Raw genomic sequence first — 19,690 nt, 5'->3', positions numbered from 1 at the left:
GAAGTGTTCAGGGCTGGGCAAAAATTAAACGGTTATAGAAAAGATATGAATCATGCGTTAATGCTCTTATGAGACCAGAAAAAAGTCCCCTCCTCCTCCTCTCCGATTTAAGGGAAATTTGTAACTTATGGGTCGGGAGCTGCATAGCTCCTGTCTTCCCCTTTTACATCACAGTGAGTGTTTAAATAGCATCATTGTAGTTGTAGTTCTTAATGAGTGGGTCATTCACTCCTTTTTTTGGTCTAAATATCTTTTTCAGTTTGGCTGATCACTTTCAGTCTGGTTCAGTACGAGAAAACCAAAATGTGTCAATCACGTCACTGTAAAACACGAAGAAGATAAAGAACGTTGCTCTGTTTCAGATGATGTGAACACTGGGTATCAGCACCGTGTAGGTCTCAGTCGAGGCTGTTCACATGTTTATAAATGGAGTCTGTGACGAAACCTTGAGGTTGCTCTGGTTATGCGTTGAGTGACCATCAGTGTACAGATGTGAATGTTGACGGCAAGAACACATTCCTTACATGACGTTAAGAAAAAGGAAAGGAAAGTAGACGATTATTGAAACGGAAACGATAAATGTATGGAAATAAAATACTCAAAAGGGGAATTTCCAGATACTCTGATTTTCCACCACCTGAAGCATTGTTTCTTCTTTCCTCTGTAATGCTTTGATGTCACACACATGTTCAATAAGTTCAGCTTTTTGTCACTGCATTTCAGCAGAATATGAGTAAGAATGAGTAATTTTCTTTTTATTGGTATTCTTTCTTTTAATTTTTTTCTTCTCTAATAAACAAATGATTAAATAACATTACATGAATGTGTACATTTTCCTGTTGAATTCAGGCTTTTATTGTCTGTCATTTCTAACAGATCCAGCTTTTTGTCTGTAATGTAGTCTTACAGAGCTTACATCACTTAGCAACCACATTAATTGTGTCTAAATACTATTTAAGGCCATGTTGGTGATGTATTATTTTACCTACCTATGCTACTAACCTATTTTTTCTTAAACTCAAATACAGAACAAGTTTATCTGTCACTTCTGCTGTGGCTTTTACACTTTTTTAACGACTACCTCAAGGTGCCAATAATGTGATGCCAAAAAGTTTAAGTGCTGAGAATATTTTTTAAAAGTTGTGCATGTGGATATTAAATTTGTCAACTTCCCTTTTTCATTCCTTAGTATGACACTGATATATGGAAAATTCTTTGCTATTTTGGCAAAAGAGAACAAGACAAGGCAGTGGGCATATGTTTGGTGCATTTCAGTTTCTTGTAACTGTTTCCTCGCATGATAGTGTGCTTCACCTCTATCACCTTAAAATAAATCATTTTGTTGGTTTACCTGCCTGTTTTTTGGTAACAAGCATCCAACTTGCGGTCACATGAAGCAGAGTCAGAGGGCACTAATGAGACAGAGCAGTAGGCATACAGTGAATTTTGCCATCATAAATTTTCCATAAAAACTATTTAAAAGATTATTTATGGAAATGTCATTTTAGAAAAACAGTCTTGTATGTAATATAAATACAGATATTGACATTTTATGATAATGGTAGGATTGCAAGTATTTCACACCTCCCAGTGGTTTTTAAGCTTAGGGTTTAGCTTTTGTTGCATCACACAGTGGTGTGATATAGAAAGAGATTTAGTACCTTTTTGGTCATGCATCTACATGACAACCGGAAATGAGCTGCAATTTTCTGTAATTTTGCAAATTGCTCTACACAGTTGATCTATTGCCTTTCAAAATGCATTACACCTGAGTGCAGGGGCAAACTCAGCAGCTGGTATAGCCGTTTAATGTACTTGATGGCCAAGCTGGAGGTCATCGGTTGTGCAGTCATACCAAGTGGAGGAAAGTGCAATCAGAATTTGTGATCATGTTACACAATCACAAACAAAACATTTCCAGAGCTAATGATGGTTTGTGGGCTTTGTGTTCAGTGTTTACACAGATCGTTATCTCGAGAAGCATGAAATAACAAGAAAGTGGAAATGACTGAAAACTCTGGAGTTCAGTTCTTATTTTGATTGGGTAGCATTATCTCGAAATTCCGCATGCGTGCACTACTTTCTTTTGTATTTAATGAAAAGCTGATGTGTTTTCCAGATGAGGTGCAGCTATAAACTGAGAGTGCAAATTGCAATTGTTCTAGGAGTAGTTGCAGTTCAAATAAGATGACACTCTCTGAGTTATGAACACTCCTGGTAACCTTTTGAGCACACAGCCAATTGCCTCTTGTGGAAAAACAGCACTTTCTCCCACAGACTTCATTAATACAGATAACTTCTGAACAAGCCTGAGAGAAAATGGAATTGCACCCACTGGCTAAAATCAATTGGCATGCATGTGCATGCACCCCAAGCAGAGCTGCAGAACAAAACAGACTCCACTAAAGCTGACAAGAAATGAGCACTGGGAGGTCTCAGAGGTTTAGATGACAAAACGTGCTATGGAAATAAGTAATCAGTAGCTCTTTCCGTATGGAAGCGACACTAATATAATACAAGTTCAAAGATCACATTACACTTCTGAGTACGTTAATAAAGTATCAAGTTGCGATTATTGTTAATATATTTCTTAGTTTAAAAAAAACAAAATCAAAAAGAACTATGTGGTGAGGCGTGGTCGGCGGTGCCAGGCGGAAGCACCGGCACGGCATCCGCAATCACGCCCACCGTGTTTAAAAACACGGGGAAGCAGGGGTAGAGAAGAGTTGTGGTGTGATGAGTGTGTATTTAAAATGGCTTCTTTATTACGCCACTCTCTGGACCCTCCGCGTCTCTATCGCACCACAAACTAATTCTCAAGAAAACTGTCTGTGGTAAAGACAAAAGAGCACACTAATGAGAACAAGATTACACGTTAATTCACAACCAAAACATGGACAGACAATTTTGTGTTATATTAATCTACAGCAGAAAAAAAAAAAACCCTGAATGTACTGTTTACAACAGTCACATACCCTCATTGAGCTTATTAGGTACATTTTCTAGCACTGCACTGGCCTCCCTTTTGCCTTCAAAGCCCCCATAAAAGATTTAACACGGTGCTAGAATTTTTCCTCCGAAATTCCGAGCCATACAGACATGATAGCATCAAACAATGATGTGAATCTCCTGTTCCACCGCATTCCAAAGATGCTCTGCTGGATGCAAATCTGGTGATTGTAGAGGCCATTTGAGTACAGAGAACCCATCATGAGAACCCAGTTTGAGATTATTTGAGTTTTATGACAGTATGTTATCCTGCTGGAGGCAGCCATCAGTTGGTGGGAAATATACATTCCTAAATGATACACTGTGGTCATTTATGAATAAGCATGGTGGACAATAGCACTCAGGTAGTTTAAAAAAAATGTGAATTTGGTACTGAGGGACCTAAAGTGAGCAAAGAAAATATCCTCACCACCACCAGCAATCTGACCAATTTATAAAAGGAGGGCTGGATCCATGCTTTCATGCCATTTATACCCAATTCTGACCCTACCATTTGAATGTTGCTGCAGAAAGTCTCATAAGCAGGCACATTTTCCAATCTTATATTATTCAGTTTTGGTAAGAAGTGTGAATTGTAGCATCAGTTTACTGTTCTTAGCTAATAGGAGTGGTACTCTGTGTGGTCTTCTGTTTAAGTTTTAAGTTTCATAAGGTGCATTTAAGGTGCATGTCAGATTCTGTTCGGCATACCTTTTCTACAACGAGCAGTCATATGAGTTACTGTATTGACAATGCTCCTGTGACGTCAACAAGCTATTTTCACGCAGAGAACTGACACTCACTGAATATGTTCTCGCTTTCAGACCAGCAACTATGTCACATTCTTTCCCATTTTTATGTTCCTTTTGACAGGTTGTCCTATGGGCCAAAATGCACTGGATTGCTGCCATCTGATTATTAACTCTGTTAAATAATAAGCCAATCAATTATTCCTCTGTGTGTGTGTGTGTGTGTGTGTGTGTGTGTGTGTGTGTGTGTGTGTGTGTGTGTGTGTGTGTGTGTGTGTGTGTGTGTGTGTAGACTGCTAAACCTAGTGCTTGCAGGTGAAAAGAACACTTTCATTTAAGAAGCACAAGGTCATTAATCTGGATGCCCGACTGCTTTTTTGCTTTCAGTGGAAACGTTGAGTGAAAACAGAAATATTTTTAAGCTGTCTTCCACCTACTCTAACAAACTAGACTGATATTGCTTGTCGCAGATAAAACTCAATAGAAATGTAATTTCTGGTGCCAGGTACGTCTCTCTGGAGGTTTGGGCCTGTCTCTTTTGCTTACTAAGTGGAGGGCTCTACATGACAGTGCAAAAACAATGGGCTGGAAGATTGAAGCTGATGAGATAGAACGAAAGTTACTGACACTTGAAAGAAATAAAAGGAGGGGAGGAAAAAGGAAGAGTCTATCATCTGGCATTGTTTGAGAATGACGACGGGTGTAGGGTAGGAGCAACAAGGGTGCACTTCTACCAGTATAACTGAGTGAAGAGTACTCATTTCACAATGGGAAAAAATTCAGCGTCTTTGCCTTCATTGCCACAGGGTCCTCTTGAGTGCCACTCAGACTGTGGGGTGTTAAAAAACACCAAAAAAAAAACCAAAAAAAAAAACCCCACTGTCTGTGCTTTGAGAGCTGGGAGTACTTTTTTGTGTGTCTCTGGTTCCAATTCCATCATAATTCTTTAGTCCATGTTGCCTATGTCTGTACCAAAGTACCCAGCAGCATATTTGGAGGGGAAAAAATCTCCTCTTCTTTTGAGAGTAAAAGAAATAACAGCCTGTCAGCCTGTGAGTAGAAAACTAGTGGTGCAGAACAAGTCGTCCTTATTCTTTTGTTATGCTTTAAATGAAGCACGTCTTTTTCCATAGACAATCTAAGGCACAGTAATGGCCCTTGTTTTATAAATATATTTATAGGGAAAAAGCAAATAATCTGTATATGGCTGACAAATATTTTAGGACTAAATCCGTATCTGCTCAGGCCTGTGTGCAATTTCTCAGGAAGCAGGTGAAAATGAGCAGGTTCCAGTTAAGCATGCACGGACGTCACGTTAAATAAAACTTCCAAGACAAATACAATGCTGTAGGAGGTTTGTATTATCTAAAAGCCAGGATCATCCTTCAAACAAGTTATACACAGTCTACACATATTTGACAGCTATATAAGCTTCAGGTTATACATTCATAAAACAGTAACTACAGTATGTTCAATGATGAATCTAGATAATGCTACTTCACAGAAACATGTAACACATCGACATGAAAGGTAGTCAATACTTGTACAAGATAAGTTGTCCAAACTAGTTTAGTGACCCACACTGTCCACCCATACACTTACATCACAGGGGAATGTCTGCTTTTGCTGAAAGATGCGTTCATTTATCTTCTCATTATTAACGGTACAAATCATTTCAGTGACCTGCTTGACCTCAGATGGCTCACAACGAATGATAACACAATAAAAAGCAATTTTCAGCAGCAGCTACAGAGAGCTGTCACCGATATACGAAATCTCACGACTGAAAATTGTCCGGTGAGTGGAAGTATTACACTGCCCGCACGCTAGTTCATTTAAACTCATAATGGCATCTTTAATTACATATAATTTTCTAAAAGGCCATTGTGGCCACAAACCTGCAGTAATTACTGGAGGATTTGCTGTCGCCAGATCGATACCTTTGGTTTTCACTATAGAACACGAATTTATGGGAATGCATTTGTGAATATAGATGGCTTCTCTCAGTGGACTCACTTCAGTAATTACCAGCACAGAGGAAGTCTTTTGTTGCTGTAAAGAGCTCCATCACTGAAAAGAGATTGAACTGAATTTTCTGTAATTCCAGTCAGTCCCATTAAAATAATATATTAAAGAAAAAAAAGAAGCATCGCGTTGCTTTTAATTTCGTAACGTTTCGGCTGGGTTTTACTACTGTTTGTATAGCAAAATGTTTGATTCTTTGATTCTTATCTGCACCTGTGGTAAAATGCCATTTCCTTGTTTGCTCTGATGCACACTACACTGACAGGGGGAAAGAACATGCTGTTTTTCATTCCTCTGACAAATTCGGATTTACGGTTCACTCCGCACCTTTTATCTGTAAAGGCACCCTGAACAGATGAACAGGGAATGTGAAATAGAGTTGAGCAGTCTTTATCATAAAAGAAATTCAACAATTCAAAAGATGAAAGAGGACCAAGACGAGCAGAGTAAATGCTTTAAAGGTTTTCTTCGGGCTGGAGGAGAGAAATTGGATTTATAGCTGTAAAACCGAGTGCTCTCACGCAGCTCTAATCAGTCAGACACTTTATTTTATAAAAACCACATGATTCTTTGCAAGTGTGTCTTTTTAGAGTACAAGGCCACCATCCCCTTCTCCTTCTCCCCGCTTCTTTCATCCTTCCTAAATGAGCGTGAGTCCTCCACCTCTCTGTGGTCAGAGTATGCTGACCCTCTCTGTGGTCAGAGTATGCTGACCCTCTCTGTGAGACCTTGCATATCTGCATCCTCCCCGCCGTCCTCGTCATCGGAAGCCTGCGCCAGAGGAGGCGGCACAAAGTGAGCAGGGTATGGCAGAGTGTGTTCACGGGCATACATTTGCCAGCGGCTGTCATCGCTCTCGTGGGTAATGTAACGTTCCCCAAGCTTAGTCTCCAGTTCCCGCAGGTCGAGCCACGTCTGATAGTCCTGGGAAATGACAAACAGGAATAAACACGGTGATGAAATCTGAGTGTCGGGAATCGCAAAGATTTGATCGATACATGTGCCAATGCATTTGTTTGCGGGGGCACATGTGCATGTGTGTACATAAGAACTAGAATGACACTGAAATGATAAATTATGCTTCAACCCACTCGTGGCTACCGTGACAATGAATATTAATTAATCCGGTGACATTCTGGCAACAAAAAAAAACAACAGCAATAGCAGCCTGCTTTTCCACCGCTAAACATTTTGTTTTGAAGCAGGCATTTAAGAGCTGTGCAGTCAAAGAAAACACAATTTCTTTAACTAATCCCCTTTCTGTTATGTTTTCAATAAAGTTAAAAACCTCCGGCCTTGAGCTGACATTTCAACGCTCGGATTTGTGTGCATAGACCTCGGCTTTATTGTTGCAATTTTCTTTAAAAGCAACAAATTTTATTGAAGCAATTTTAAGGACTTAAATTGCTGCTCAGAAACTACAGTTACTAGCATTTACCACAGAAAAGGGGGCTTTTTCTTGTATGTTTAATAGCAAATAATAACGGATAAAAAAAAATTGTAGGAACGATAGAGTGGAACATTCATTCTAATGTGTGCCTGTGAGCAGTTCATTAATATAGTACCTGTAAGTATGCGTGGCTGAGACTTTTATCTACACTGTAGCGTTTCCTCATCTTAACTTGCAGCAGGTTGTTGATCAGGTCAATAGCTGGAAACACAAACACATGTTTTTCAATAAAAATCAAACCACCTCTCACTCACACACACGCAAGCACACAGAAACCATCAGAGTTGTCATCTCTTTATCATACCTTATTTGTCTAGACACTAAACCCGACTTTAGTTGTGGTAAAACTGAAGTACAACTTATCACAGATCAGATTGGTTGCATTCTGAAAACAACATTCAGTACTAGTCACTCTTTGCTGCCCTTTCTCATATGCACTCATACGTTTTATTTTTTTCTCCACTACTAGGCAAAGGTGATGTTAAATAACAATTTTATATATTGATTACAAAAACCAATCCAATAGCTTTTGCAGGTATTGTAAGTGTACATCAACGTCCATCTCACGGTTGTGTTTAACAGGAGAAATCTCCTCTAGCTGATTCCCTCTCTGAGATTACCATCACTGGAGATCTGCTTCCAGGGATTAGGAGGATACATAAAGGCTGCGTTGTGGATCTGGTCATTGATATCTTCATCTTCATTGAATGGGAATGTCCCGCTGAGGCTGACGTACATAATGACGCCGACTGACCACATGTCTAGTGAGCGGTTATAGCCCTGGTTTAACAGAACTTCTGGAGCCAGATAGGCAGGTGTGCCAACCACTGAACGGCGGAATGACTTCTCTCCAATGATACGGGCAAAGCCAAAATCACACAACTTCACCTGAGAGAAGAAAACAGTCAAGAACAGAGACACATGACTGCGAGGCATCTGGTAAAATAACAAAATGGCAGGAAATGTATATGAGCAAGTGCAGAAACCACATGTGTTGCAAACGAGCTGGTTGGGCAAGTGCGTGTGTGCGTGTTCCTGTCTAGCTATCTTTGTGAGAAAATCTGCATTCTACTATACCTGTGAGAACCAAAAGTCATTTGTGAGGACACAAAAACCGGTCCTCACAAGTTTGAAGCCTTTTTGAGGCTCAAAATGTAGTTTTAGTGTCAGGGTTACAATTAGGTTATGGTTAGGTATAGGGTAAGGGTTAGGCATTCATTTTTAATGGTTAGGGTTAGGGTAAGGGGCTAGGGAAACCATTATGTCAATGAAGGTCCTCACTAAGATAGCTGAACGGTTATGAGAAAGAATGTTAAGAGAAAGAAACAGAAACAGGACTCATGTAACCAAAACGCCATTAGCAAGTGTCTGTTACTTTCCTCAGCTCAGATTTGGGAAATCCATCTGTGTGTGTGTGTGTGTGTGTGTGTGTGTGTGTGTGTGTGTGTGTGTGTGTGTGTGTGTGTGTGTGTGTGTGTGTGTGTGTGTGTGTGTTTTTACCTGTGGGGAGGGATCGGCAGAGGCAAGTAGCACATTTTCAGGTTTTAGGTCACAGTGAACAATGTTCTTAAAGTGCAGGTGCCTCAGAGCTGCAAGAATCTGCATGCACACCGACGTCATGTGCATACCCAAAACCACGGGAGCAAGATGATCCGAAACAAAATCAAACACAGCAAAGCTTCGTTTTAGAATATGCAGAAATGTAAGGTTCAGTAAATGTTCATCATGACAGCAGAGGAAGCATGCAGCGAAACACTGCAGCATCAGAATGCCATTTTAGTCTTGTGGGTCTCTACTACCCACTCTCTACCGCTATGGGACTTATTTGAAAATGCATACACACCTGCGTGATGAGGAACTTTGTGAGCCTCTCGGGCAATCTGCCTTTTTCGCTGGAGAGAATCATCTCCAGCATGTCACCGTGTAGTTTCTCCATGACCACAAACACTTTCTCTGGGGTTTCAAACATACACTCCAGGTTTACAATGCCCAGATGACGTAAACTCTGAGAGAAACAACAGAAGGGTGAGGGGAGTGTGGGGAGAAGGCGGACGATAAGAAAAAATATGTTGTGTGTAAAAAGATGAAATACCAGAAATAAACTGTGATAGAGTGTGAAATATAGCAAATATAAATTGGGCAATACAGGAAGAACATCACAGGAGGGGATAAACAGAAAGGACCAGACCGTGACAACCAGACAGTAAACCACAGGAGAAGGAAGCAGAGAACAGAAAATTTATAAACTCTGTTTTGGCAAACAATATAAGTATTCCGCAGAAGTCACACATATGACATATGTTCCATAAATAATAATGACTGCATAACTGCATTTGTGTAAAATGCCGAGCTGCAGGGGGAAGTTCAGACTGACTAGTGCACCACTAACTCCATCTGCTGGGGAAAAAAGTCTGCCGCCCAAGAAGGTGAAATCAAACATACGTTGTTATTTTTCAAAAATATATATTTTAAACAGACGTTGTTAATGTGAAGTCTTTCCCTGTCACATATTTGGCATGAATGAAAATGTTAAATGGTTTTATACAGTCGTGTCATTTAGTTGAATTCTATATGCAAACTTTCATTTTTGCTCGTTTCAGAAGTTGCAATCACATAAGGAAAGGAGAAACAGTACTACTTATTTAAATACTGTCAATGACTGCGAGGTAAAATAATTAGAAATTAATCATTTAAATAAGCAAAACTGAGCTTTTTTAATAGTGTAGATTAAAATCTGGTTATTGTGATACTACAAAGCACAGATTACTATTACATTATTACTGTCTCACTGTGTTTAATGGTAGTTTTTAATATTACAAATGGTTTTTTACTTTCTTTCAGGCATAATGAGCTTGGAAAGAAAGCATTTGGATTAAGTTTTGTGGAGACTTGTCACATTTCATCCAAAATGCTTCTTTAGTTCTAAAACCAAACGGTGGAGAGTCCCAGGTATTTAAACCCTAGTGGGGGTCGTCTCTTAAGAGTCTTTGACCCACTTTTAATCGTGTGAGTCATCACATTAGCCAAGGTGTAAAAAAAGATAAAGTAAAAAAGGCATGGGTCATTTCCACCAGATGTTTCAGGTAAAACCACAGTATCACGTGACCTGTTGAGATCACCTAACGCAGGTTGTGAGTGCGGGCTGAGGTGCTTGGGAAAGAATGTCAAGACTGTATTTTAGGTGGCTGACTGTGACCTCAATAGGACATATGACCTCTTGGCAAGGTCTCACAGTGGGTTTACCCGAAACCTCTGCTAGCAATGACCTCTGCCTTTTTTTCCACACCTTGGCTCATTTAATGACTCACATGATTAATAATGGTTTTAGCACAAAATGCTTCTTGGATGAGAAGTGCAGTCGCTTTCTTTTCAAGCTTCTTAGACGACCATGATCTGAACGATTAAGAACCTGCACAGACACTTTTAGACGTAATCATTAACATAATTTCTTCTGAGAGAAAGTCCAGTGAAATGCGTGCGTTTACCTGCAGGATGGCCACCTCATTCCTCAGTTGGCTCTCTTGCTTGGTTGGAAAACGAAGCTTGTCGATGACTTTGACGGCCACGTCTCTCCCCGTCTTCCTGTGCTTTCCTGAAGGGAGTTTGTGCAAGTAACAGATTGTTTACATTGTGACAGTAAACTGAATATACATACATATATACTCCATGCACATCATTGTGGCAATTTGTTGCCGTGTTTGGTTATCGCCAAACATGGTGCTGAGTATTATGGCCAAACATCTTCTCTTTGGCTTTGTCCGTCTAATGGACATTGTTCCAGATTTCTTGTGGTTTGCTTAGATGCAACTTTGCAAACCTAAGCGGCGGTGCTTTGTTCTTTTTTTATACAGTTTTACCCTGGCATCCCTTCCTAGCACATCATACTTGTTCAGTCTTTTCTAACTATATTGACATGAACTTTAACAATTAAAATGCTAACTTGTGATACATATACATCTATCTCTACACACCCAGATTTTTATTCCATTTTCTAACACTTACTCTGGACTAATGCTGGCATGAGAAACATCACTTGTGAAAACTGACTAAAACACTCCTTAAAACCTGTAAACAGCCTATTATGTGTCAAATCAGGTCAACTCTAAAAACACATTTTAGCACAGTGCACGATACACAGAGGTTGTGAAATACAATCTTGCTTCTTGTTAGCTTCAAACTTTAGACACCACTGCTTTCAGCAAAGCACTTTAACCATCAAATCAATGGACTGATCAATTCCATTGTCGGATGTAGGTCTCCATACCTCCATACACTACTCCAAATTGCCCAGATCCAAGCACTTCATCAGCAAAAATCTGGTACACTGTGCCAATATCCTGTAGGGATGCAATATTTCATGCATAATGCTTAATGTATAATTGATGTCAATATTGACAGAAGTTACTTAATTAGACCACAAGTCATACCACATTCTCTTGGATTTGACTGTTGGACACAGATATGCTGACAGAAGCTTGTCCTGGAAAAGAAAAACAGTGATAGGAACAAAGCATAGGTTATGCAGTGTAATAGTTCTAAATTATGTCTTTTCATCTTGGCAATACAATCTTCCACAAAACAATTTCATCAACCTGTTTCTCAACTTACTGTGAGGCATGTTCCCCGCAGCTGGCGGTGCGTCCTGAAAGATGACTGGCATAAGGGCCTGTCGAATGGCGCTCTCCCATGCTTTTGCCACCTCACGTCCAATGCCACTGTTGGGCGCCACCTGGCTTGGGGAGGGAGGTGTCTGTGGGACAGTCTGGGGGTGGCTTTGGGTCACAGAGGGGAGGGTGTTGGGATCCTCCCCTACAAAGTAGCACATAGTGGCTGTGATAAGCTCAAAGCAGTGGGGATTGGTGCCTTGGGAGACGAGACTGAAGTTAGAAGCAGGACGCAACTCCAGGATCTCAGAAAGAGGGATCTCCTGCAGGTGGATGAATGAACGGGTTAGCAAAAGAAAAGGGCTGCAGACTTTAAATGAATCTTAGCTTGTTAAGACAAAAGCTGTCGTTACCTTGTAGTATTTGTTGGAGGTGTTATTCTGGAAAAGGATGATGCACTTACAGTCCAGACGCCAGTAGTGCCTCTTTCTCTGTTGGGGGTTGGAGTAGGGTGAGATGTTGGGATGGGACAACAAAAATGAGCGTGGTGTGGCGAGGACAGAGTATAAAGGATGGGGCATGGAGCGGGGGGGTAAATTTCAGGAATGAAAGGGGATGTCACCAAATGCCAAAGGAGAAGAAGGATGAAAAGGAATTTAAGCTACCAGATGAACAGGTGGGAATCGAGAGAAAGAAAAAGTGAACGAAGAGTGTTAGTTCAGCCAGTGAGGGGGAAAAAAAACAAGGAAAAAACAAAACAAAACAAGTAATGAAAAGGTAAATAAATTGCCCTAGAAAGTCAAATATAGATTTTAGATCTTAAGAGAAAGAAGGCAGGAAATGGATTTTAGGTTGAAATTATTATATCTGCTGAGTGCTTCAGCCTCATACACAGAAATATTACAGAAAAGAAAGCAATAAAGTGCATGAAAGCGGGCACCTCATCAAGGTGGAAATGGCTGCACAACAAGCTGCTAGACAGAAAAAATAGATGTCTAGAAGGAATTTACTGCCATAAATCATAGAAGAGAAAGTGAAGAAAGTGAGTTCATGCATCTACAATAAATTAATTTAAGTCTCCAAGTGTTCCACTACTAGCAGAATTTCAGAGTGGTTCATGTATAGTTTTTAGAAAGAAGGCAGTACAGGAATCATGGGTAGTGTTTTTACCAGTGTGTCTTTATTGCTGTAGTGAACCATCCACCCTTCCTTTATAGCTGTGCTGGATCGACGGGTTGTTTGTCTCACAGACTGTACCACCCTCATTAAAGGGATGTAAACACTAGAAGGAAAAGGACAGCATTAAGGTAGTCAGCAGGTAAAATATGAGTTTAATTACATTTCTATCAGTCTGTCTATAATATTCTTATCCAAAACATCTCACACCTTTGATCTCCATTAGTTCCGTCCTGATTGTTGTCAGGTGAAAAGGAACCAGGGATGCTGCAGGCCTCGTCCGAGTCATCTATTGAAGACTTGTCAGAGCCGTCATACTCGCTGCTAAAGTCCATTGGAACCTCGGGGTCCGCAGTGGGACTCAACATGTCTGAGCCAAAAAACAAACAAGAGAAGGGTTTAAGTGCAGCTTAGCCTTAAATATACTATGAAACAAATGCTATTACCATTCGTCTAATTCTAAAATGCTACAGAAGCTAGTTCACTTTGTTGCAAACCAACACCAAGAATACTTACCAGAGTTACTTCTGTTTTCTGAGAAGATAAAAAGATTAGTATAGTGAGTTTCAGAGCTGTTAGATAAAGTGTTATACTCTCAAGTAATCTAATTCTGACAATGGAAACACATGCTATCAAATCCATGCAGGGTTAACAGAGTAATACACACACACACACACACACACACACACACACACACACACACCACAAAAGCTAATACATTCATCTTTACTCACCTCCAATGGTCTCGCCAAGGCAGTCATTAGGAACTTTGTATGCACATCGTTTGTGGCAGTTGAACTTACAATCTGAGAAGATTGCAGAAACAGTTTAGGTAAACCAGAAAGACCAGTGAGCATTCTGCATCCCACTGAAGGTCATACAAAGAAGACACTCTGTTCAGCTGCGCTCACCTTTGCACTGTAGCCCTTGTCGGAAAAGTCCTCTAAGAAGCCTCTTGCAGTACTGGCACACCGTCGGTCGAGTGTATGAGTGAACAGCGAACGTGTGGGGCACCTTTACCTTGCTCATCAGCATCTTGTCGAGATGAACTGGTCGCCCCGTGTAAAAACGCCGGGCGTCGCTAGCTGTCCGTGGCTGGCAGAATAAATAGGAAACAAATTTTTAGCGACAGTCACAATTGTTGAGGTGCTTAAATCAAAACCTTTGGAAGCTATTCAGCCTGTAGCCAAAGTAATTAATTACTTCACTTTTGCTTATAGCCTCCGAACCTTAATAACTGTTGATTTGATCAGTGAATTTGTCAGCAAACAGCTGAGTGACTCTATGGAACATCAGCAAGTGCTTCCCATCTACCCTCCTACAGCCCACATTATTTATGTAAACAGTAGAAGCAGTATTAAAGTGGCCATGAAGTAAAATGTGTGTTAGGGTTACTAGATTTGGACACTTGAAGCTGTGCTGTAAAACGGATTTGTCCTCAATGAGCTTTCAGTCATTTCATATAGATAGCTGGGGGGGGAAGGCAACTTAACAAGTGCCAAATGTCAGGCCACCACTAATTACTTTGAGGACCTGTAATCACTAATTTAATGAAAAAGAAAAAAAAAAAACCCAAAAAGAAAATAAATCAGCAGATGCTGCAGGTGTATATGGAATGACCCAGCTACTCACATCTAGAAATTACAGAGCCACACTGTTATGTTTTTTGAGATCTCCCTATTCACAAAAGTCCCTTATAATGAGTTTCTTTTTGCTCTGTTTTTGTTTTCAAACAACACCCAAGGGAAATATGTGACTCCTTAGCTGTTGAATGCGAAACTTTGTTCACCCTCGAGTCGCTGTGTATCTGTCTGTTCTTTGTTGTTGGACGGAGTGTTTACACTGTCTTCAGTTCCTTCTCTGAAAACATCTTCCTATTGTAACTAAATTTCCAGCTGAAAATGGCTTAAAAAACACAGGAGGCTGCAGTTTTGGGTGATAATTAACTCGTCATACGTTTATGATTTTATCTGGTACATCATATATATGCGTGTCCGTGCCAGCATGTGCGTGTGTGGTCTCTCCAATTAGATGCCTTTCCTACTTCTTTTTAAATTGGGAGCCAATAACCAGGGGAAATCAGTCAGTAATAAGTGTTACTGCCCATCTAATTAAATGTTTTTCTACATCTTCTTTGCAAATAGAGTTGCTGAACAGAGGAAATCAGCAGCAATAAGTATTATAGCCTCAACGGACCTAATCTATTTACTTAAAGTTCACTGATATTGCAGTGCAATGCCCCTTTAGCGGAATGCAGTCAGACAGGAAGAGTTTCAGATGAATATCTCAAAAGCGTACACAGAGAAGGAAAAAAATATTGCTTAATGAAGTTTAATGAAAAGTGTTTGGGAATTAGGAATGTCTGAGGAATCTACTCAGTGTTTCAGAAAATGTGGCACTTGAAAGAATTCTAAAAGTGACTTCAGCATTATGTGGATAAATGAGGCAGTACCATTTGAGTGTGTGAGCGAATAAGACTCGCTTCTTCTGCGCAGGTGGAGGCTGTCCCAACGCTGTACACCGACTCAGTGGTCGAAAGGCGCAGGGACTGGCTGCTGCTCAGCGACGTGGTGGACAGACGCCGTTTGCGAGCCCCACTACAGTTGTTCGGGATGCTGAATGCACAGCGTTTGTGGTAGTTTAGCCCGCAACCTGCAGGGGGCAGCATGCATCCAAGAACGGGGGGAGCAAAGAGATGGACCATATTTACTGAGTGTTCAAATTTGTTTCACCATATGAGCGTCTAGTGCTATTCACACTTCTTCTCATTATTTCCCTCACCATCACATTTCAGTCCTTGTCTAACCAGCCCAAACAGCATTTCTCCACAGTGATCACAGAAAGCCGGGGCCCGGTACGAGTGCACATTGAGCGCGTGGGGCCGAATCTGGAAATCTTCAAACGTAGCTGCCGCTAAAATAGATAACACGTCACATTAGGACAAGATACAATCACGGTATTGTAAGGGAGCAAAATGGAAAACGATTAGATGAATGAGATACAAGCGGGATGGAAAAATAGATCAAGTTTCTGACTGTGGACACGAGGGAAATTACAGCTTGAAACAATGAAAGAACAGATTAGGGTAGTGTAAAGTAGGACCTGTAGTAAAATAAGCAGATAAGGATGAAAACAATGAAGTAATTAAAGATAGATAAGACAAATGGAAAGATGATTTTGTTTTTGATATGGTTATCTTATGGAATGAGGAGAAGAGAAGAGAAGAGAAGAGAAGAGAAGAGAAGAGAAGAGAAGAGAAGAGAAGAGAAGAGAAGAGAAGAGAAGAGAAGAGAAGAGAAGAGAAGAGAAGAGAAGAGAAGAGCTTACCAGAGAGCACTACCTCCACCAGATCTCCCTCCTGGATTTCGCTGGCAGCTTTAACTAGTTGTAGTATGTTGTTGGTAGATGTGTCATGCTTGAACAGCAATATCTTGTCATAAATGCCATAAAAGCCGCACTCTGGGAACTAGAAAATACAAAAACAGAGGTTAGGAGAATCAACTGCAGCCAAGGCAGAACCCTGATTAAGTCATATTTCATTCAAAATAATGAATGACAAATAAATGACTCAGCTCCTGAAACTAGAAAGATGGTGAATGGACATTTGCTGTAGGACAAGACAAACTTTATTTAGTCATTCCGTTTTTTTAATTTTAAATATAATATACAAGGATAGCATTTTTATGACCCTTCAAGGAAAACAAATCTTGAACATTGTGTCCACTTTGATCCCCTTTAAAGACAGACGACTGAATTTCAAGCAAGGCCTCATTGTTGCCAACAAAGACCACTCAACACACCAGCCTATTTTTAATGCTACTAAATAAAGTATCTAAGGGTTGGCTGTTAGAGTTTCTGCTAGCAATGCAAATTTAGTCCATTATGCACTTAAAGCTACAACTTAAGTCACCTCATTCCATTTGCCATTAACAGTAACAAGATCTGTTATAAGATTCTCCCGCTATTATAAAGTGTGAACATGTCTATGCATGTTCTCAAGCATAACTTCTACTGTATGTCTCCAACTAATTCTAGCATGCTCTGCTATGTAACGCTGCAGGGATATATAACTGCCAACACGCAAACACATGCTGATGCTATCGCTGTTAAAGAAGAAACACAAGCTGATTTCCACAAATCAAGCAAGTCGGTCGACATGGAAGGCAAGACAAAGGAGAAACTTTATCCCCTTTTCCTGTCAGTCGCACAATGGCACACACAAGCGCGCATAGGTGTTTCCATGAAGTTCTTTCAGAGATATGACGGATGAGCGTGTCAATCAGAAGTCAGCAGAGCGAGAGAGGCTGTCATAGGGAAACCCTGCTCTCTTGAATAGTTAATGCAGTCTGGCTCACTTCAGTGGCCACGCCATACAGGACACCAAAGAAAGAGAGGGAGCAGGACCTTTGTGTGCTTTTATAATAATTTGTTTTTTTAAGTAAGCATAAATGAAACCAGAAAGATGAAGAGAAACAAATATATAAAAAATAAACACACAGACACACTCTTTGCCGCTTCTGGCTAAGTTCTAATCGCTTACAGAAAAGGGAACCCAGGTCTCCAACTTGAAACAACACAATGACACACACACACAACCACCACCAGACACACCCTCTCTTCTCCCCCCTCATTTCCCTTTTTTTCCCCTCCTCTGCACATAGACAGTCTGCCTCTGTTTCCCCAACAGCCACTCCACATCACCACATCTGAAATCCAGGCCTGGCCTGTACTGCTGCCAAGCTACACAGTGAGTTCACCACGCCCCGACATTGGCCTGCTGCTACTGACCACACAGTCAACAAAAAGTCACAAAAAGCACATATAGTGGCATTTACTTAAAGGTCTCCAGCATCCACTGCAACCAGAAAAGTCACAGGTATAAGGGCTTGAACATTAGACATGAACACACACCCTTGATTTAAAAACAAAAAAAAACCATAGTTGGTAATTCTGTCTGGCTTTTTATGTTGGGCAAGGAGCTTTTAAGATTTTGTTTGTGATAAGAGTGGTGAGAGTGAACTAAAACAAAAAAGCCACAAGCCTTAAATACAGAATAAAGTTCAAGATAGTACAGTTAGAACAAGACTGAACAAGTATGGCTTTTTTTGAAGGGTTACCAATCAGAAAACATCTTCTCTCTATTAAGAACAAGGCAGCACAGCTTAGCTTTGCAAAGGTGCATCTGAACCTTCCAGAGCAATGTCCCCTGGATAGATGAGACCAAAGTGGAGCTGTGTTGCCGTGATGCACGTGTGCCACCAAACACGGCATATCCGCACAAACAACTGTTGAGCACGGAGGTGGGAGAGTGATGATTTTGGCTTGTTTTGCAACCAAAGGATCTGGACAGCTTGCAGACCGTGAACTTCTCTGATACCAAAGTATTATAAAGCTTGAAACAATGGAGTGGATGCAGAAAAATAAAATAAAAAATTCACATGGCTGTCGTTTTGGTTTTTATGGGGCATCCTTTTCTAAAGTTTCAGTGTTGATGTATACACTGAAACGGTGGATTAAACAAAAAAAAAAAAATACCTACACCAGAATTTTGAGAGATGTCCACCCCAGGAGACGGGTTTCACAGGCAGTGAAGCGGCTTCGTCACTCACAAATGTAGCTTTACCAGGGACCGTATTAAAGGTCCTTCTTTTTAGTCAACTAACCAAGTGGATGCTGGCGTGAGGGTGGGACCCTATTTGAACAACAATAGTGGTGAAAGCAGGAAGCTTTCTGCATAGCTTTATGTGAGGTTCAGTAAAAAGAGTGAGGCATAGCATTCTCATTATCACTACTACATCTCATGTCTGTTTAGTTACTATGAGAAAGAAAAACAGTGGAGACGCAGTCTTGAATATTAGTTGCTGTGAAAACACTTCTACTAATCGTGCAGATTACAAACGAAATGTTGCAATTTGACGGTTTCAATTACAACAATTGCAATTCAATTGCAATTGTTGTAATTGAAACCATCTTAATGTTCTTAATGTTTTTATGGTTCGGTTTTTGTTTGTTCAGTTTTCTAATTTGACTTAAATGACCCTTTATTCCCAACACTCTGGCACAGCAGTTTTTGGCTTTGAGTCAAGCCGACGTTGCAGATACAAATGAGCAGAGGCTCCAACCTTTCCCTAAGTACAGACTTAAAAACCCGCAATCACACACAGATTGATGTCTGATGGGAGTGAATCATGTAATAGCTACATGCATCGGTACCAGGGATTGCCACAACTAAGACCAACTGCAGCCATTAGTAATTACAAAACACCCACAGAGCCCAGATCAGAGGAGACTCCAAGCTCTTTCCAAATCCACAGACAGCCGTCTTCTATGAGCCCCGTGACGCTATTTGATGCCAGCCTCTCTGCGATTAACCTCACGCTGTTGATGTCACAGCTCGCCTCTTAGCAGGCAAATCAAGGCAGCTAGTCATATTATTCTGCACATTGTACCGTCCAAAACATACACAATGCAATAATCATAACTGCAGCTGCCACGTCTCTGCACACCACAAGCCTTTACAGATAGGCTGAAAAGCACAAAATCCAAGCTCCGTAAAACCACTGCTACCTCAAAAGAAAAAAAACTCATTTTCTTTTTTTTGTAATGGTGGAATAAGAATAAAGTACCACAAATAATTTTCATCTATGTCAGCATGCTGAGAAATTTAAACATTTGCCTTACAATCATACACTGTATAT

General features: G+C 40.5%; 1 protein-coding gene across 2 annotated transcripts in view; it reads right to left on the bottom strand.

The window, feature by feature from the left end:
- Window positions 1-5,080: 5,080 nt before the first annotated feature.
- The window catches only part of prkd2 (protein kinase D2), a 34,965-nt gene continuing 20,355 nt past the window's right edge, over window positions 5,081-19,690 (bottom strand). The window contains exons 2-19 of one of the 2 annotated variants that reach the window (XM_080889997.1): window positions 16,320-16,458; window positions 15,774-15,905; window positions 15,445-15,644; window positions 13,904-14,087; window positions 13,727-13,798; window positions 13,509-13,526; window positions 13,203-13,362; window positions 12,987-13,098; window positions 12,230-12,307; window positions 11,821-12,139; window positions 11,640-11,692; window positions 11,477-11,549; window positions 10,698-10,804; window positions 9,056-9,217; window positions 8,713-8,811; window positions 7,833-8,100; window positions 7,328-7,413; window positions 5,081-6,686 (exon numbers count right to left, since the gene is read on the bottom strand). In XM_080889997.1, the coding sequence (XP_080746123.1) occupies window positions 6,462-6,686; window positions 7,328-7,413; window positions 7,833-8,100; window positions 8,713-8,811; window positions 9,056-9,217; window positions 10,698-10,804; window positions 11,477-11,549; window positions 11,640-11,692; window positions 11,821-12,139; window positions 12,230-12,307; window positions 12,987-13,098; window positions 13,203-13,362; window positions 13,509-13,526; window positions 13,727-13,798; window positions 13,904-14,087; window positions 15,445-15,644; window positions 15,774-15,905; window positions 16,320-16,458 (2,487 nt within the window). In that variant the 3' untranslated portion in view covers window positions 5,081-6,461. The remainder of the gene's footprint in view (window positions 6,687-7,327; window positions 7,414-7,832; window positions 8,101-8,712; window positions 8,812-9,055; window positions 9,218-10,697; window positions 10,805-11,476; window positions 11,550-11,639; window positions 11,693-11,820; window positions 12,140-12,229; window positions 12,308-12,986; window positions 13,099-13,202; window positions 13,363-13,508; window positions 13,527-13,726; window positions 13,799-13,903; window positions 14,088-15,444; window positions 15,645-15,773; window positions 15,906-16,319; window positions 16,459-19,690) is intronic. The other variant, XM_080889998.1, reaches the window with a different exon arrangement.

Source organism: Rhamphochromis sp. 'chilingali' (assembly GCF_963969265.1).
Source record: "Rhamphochromis sp. 'chilingali' genome assembly, chromosome: 8".
Classification (NCBI taxonomy): Eukaryota; Metazoa; Chordata; class Actinopteri; order Cichliformes; family Cichlidae; genus Rhamphochromis; species Rhamphochromis sp. 'chilingali'.
This window is presented reverse-complemented; position numbering and strand designations above follow the sequence as displayed.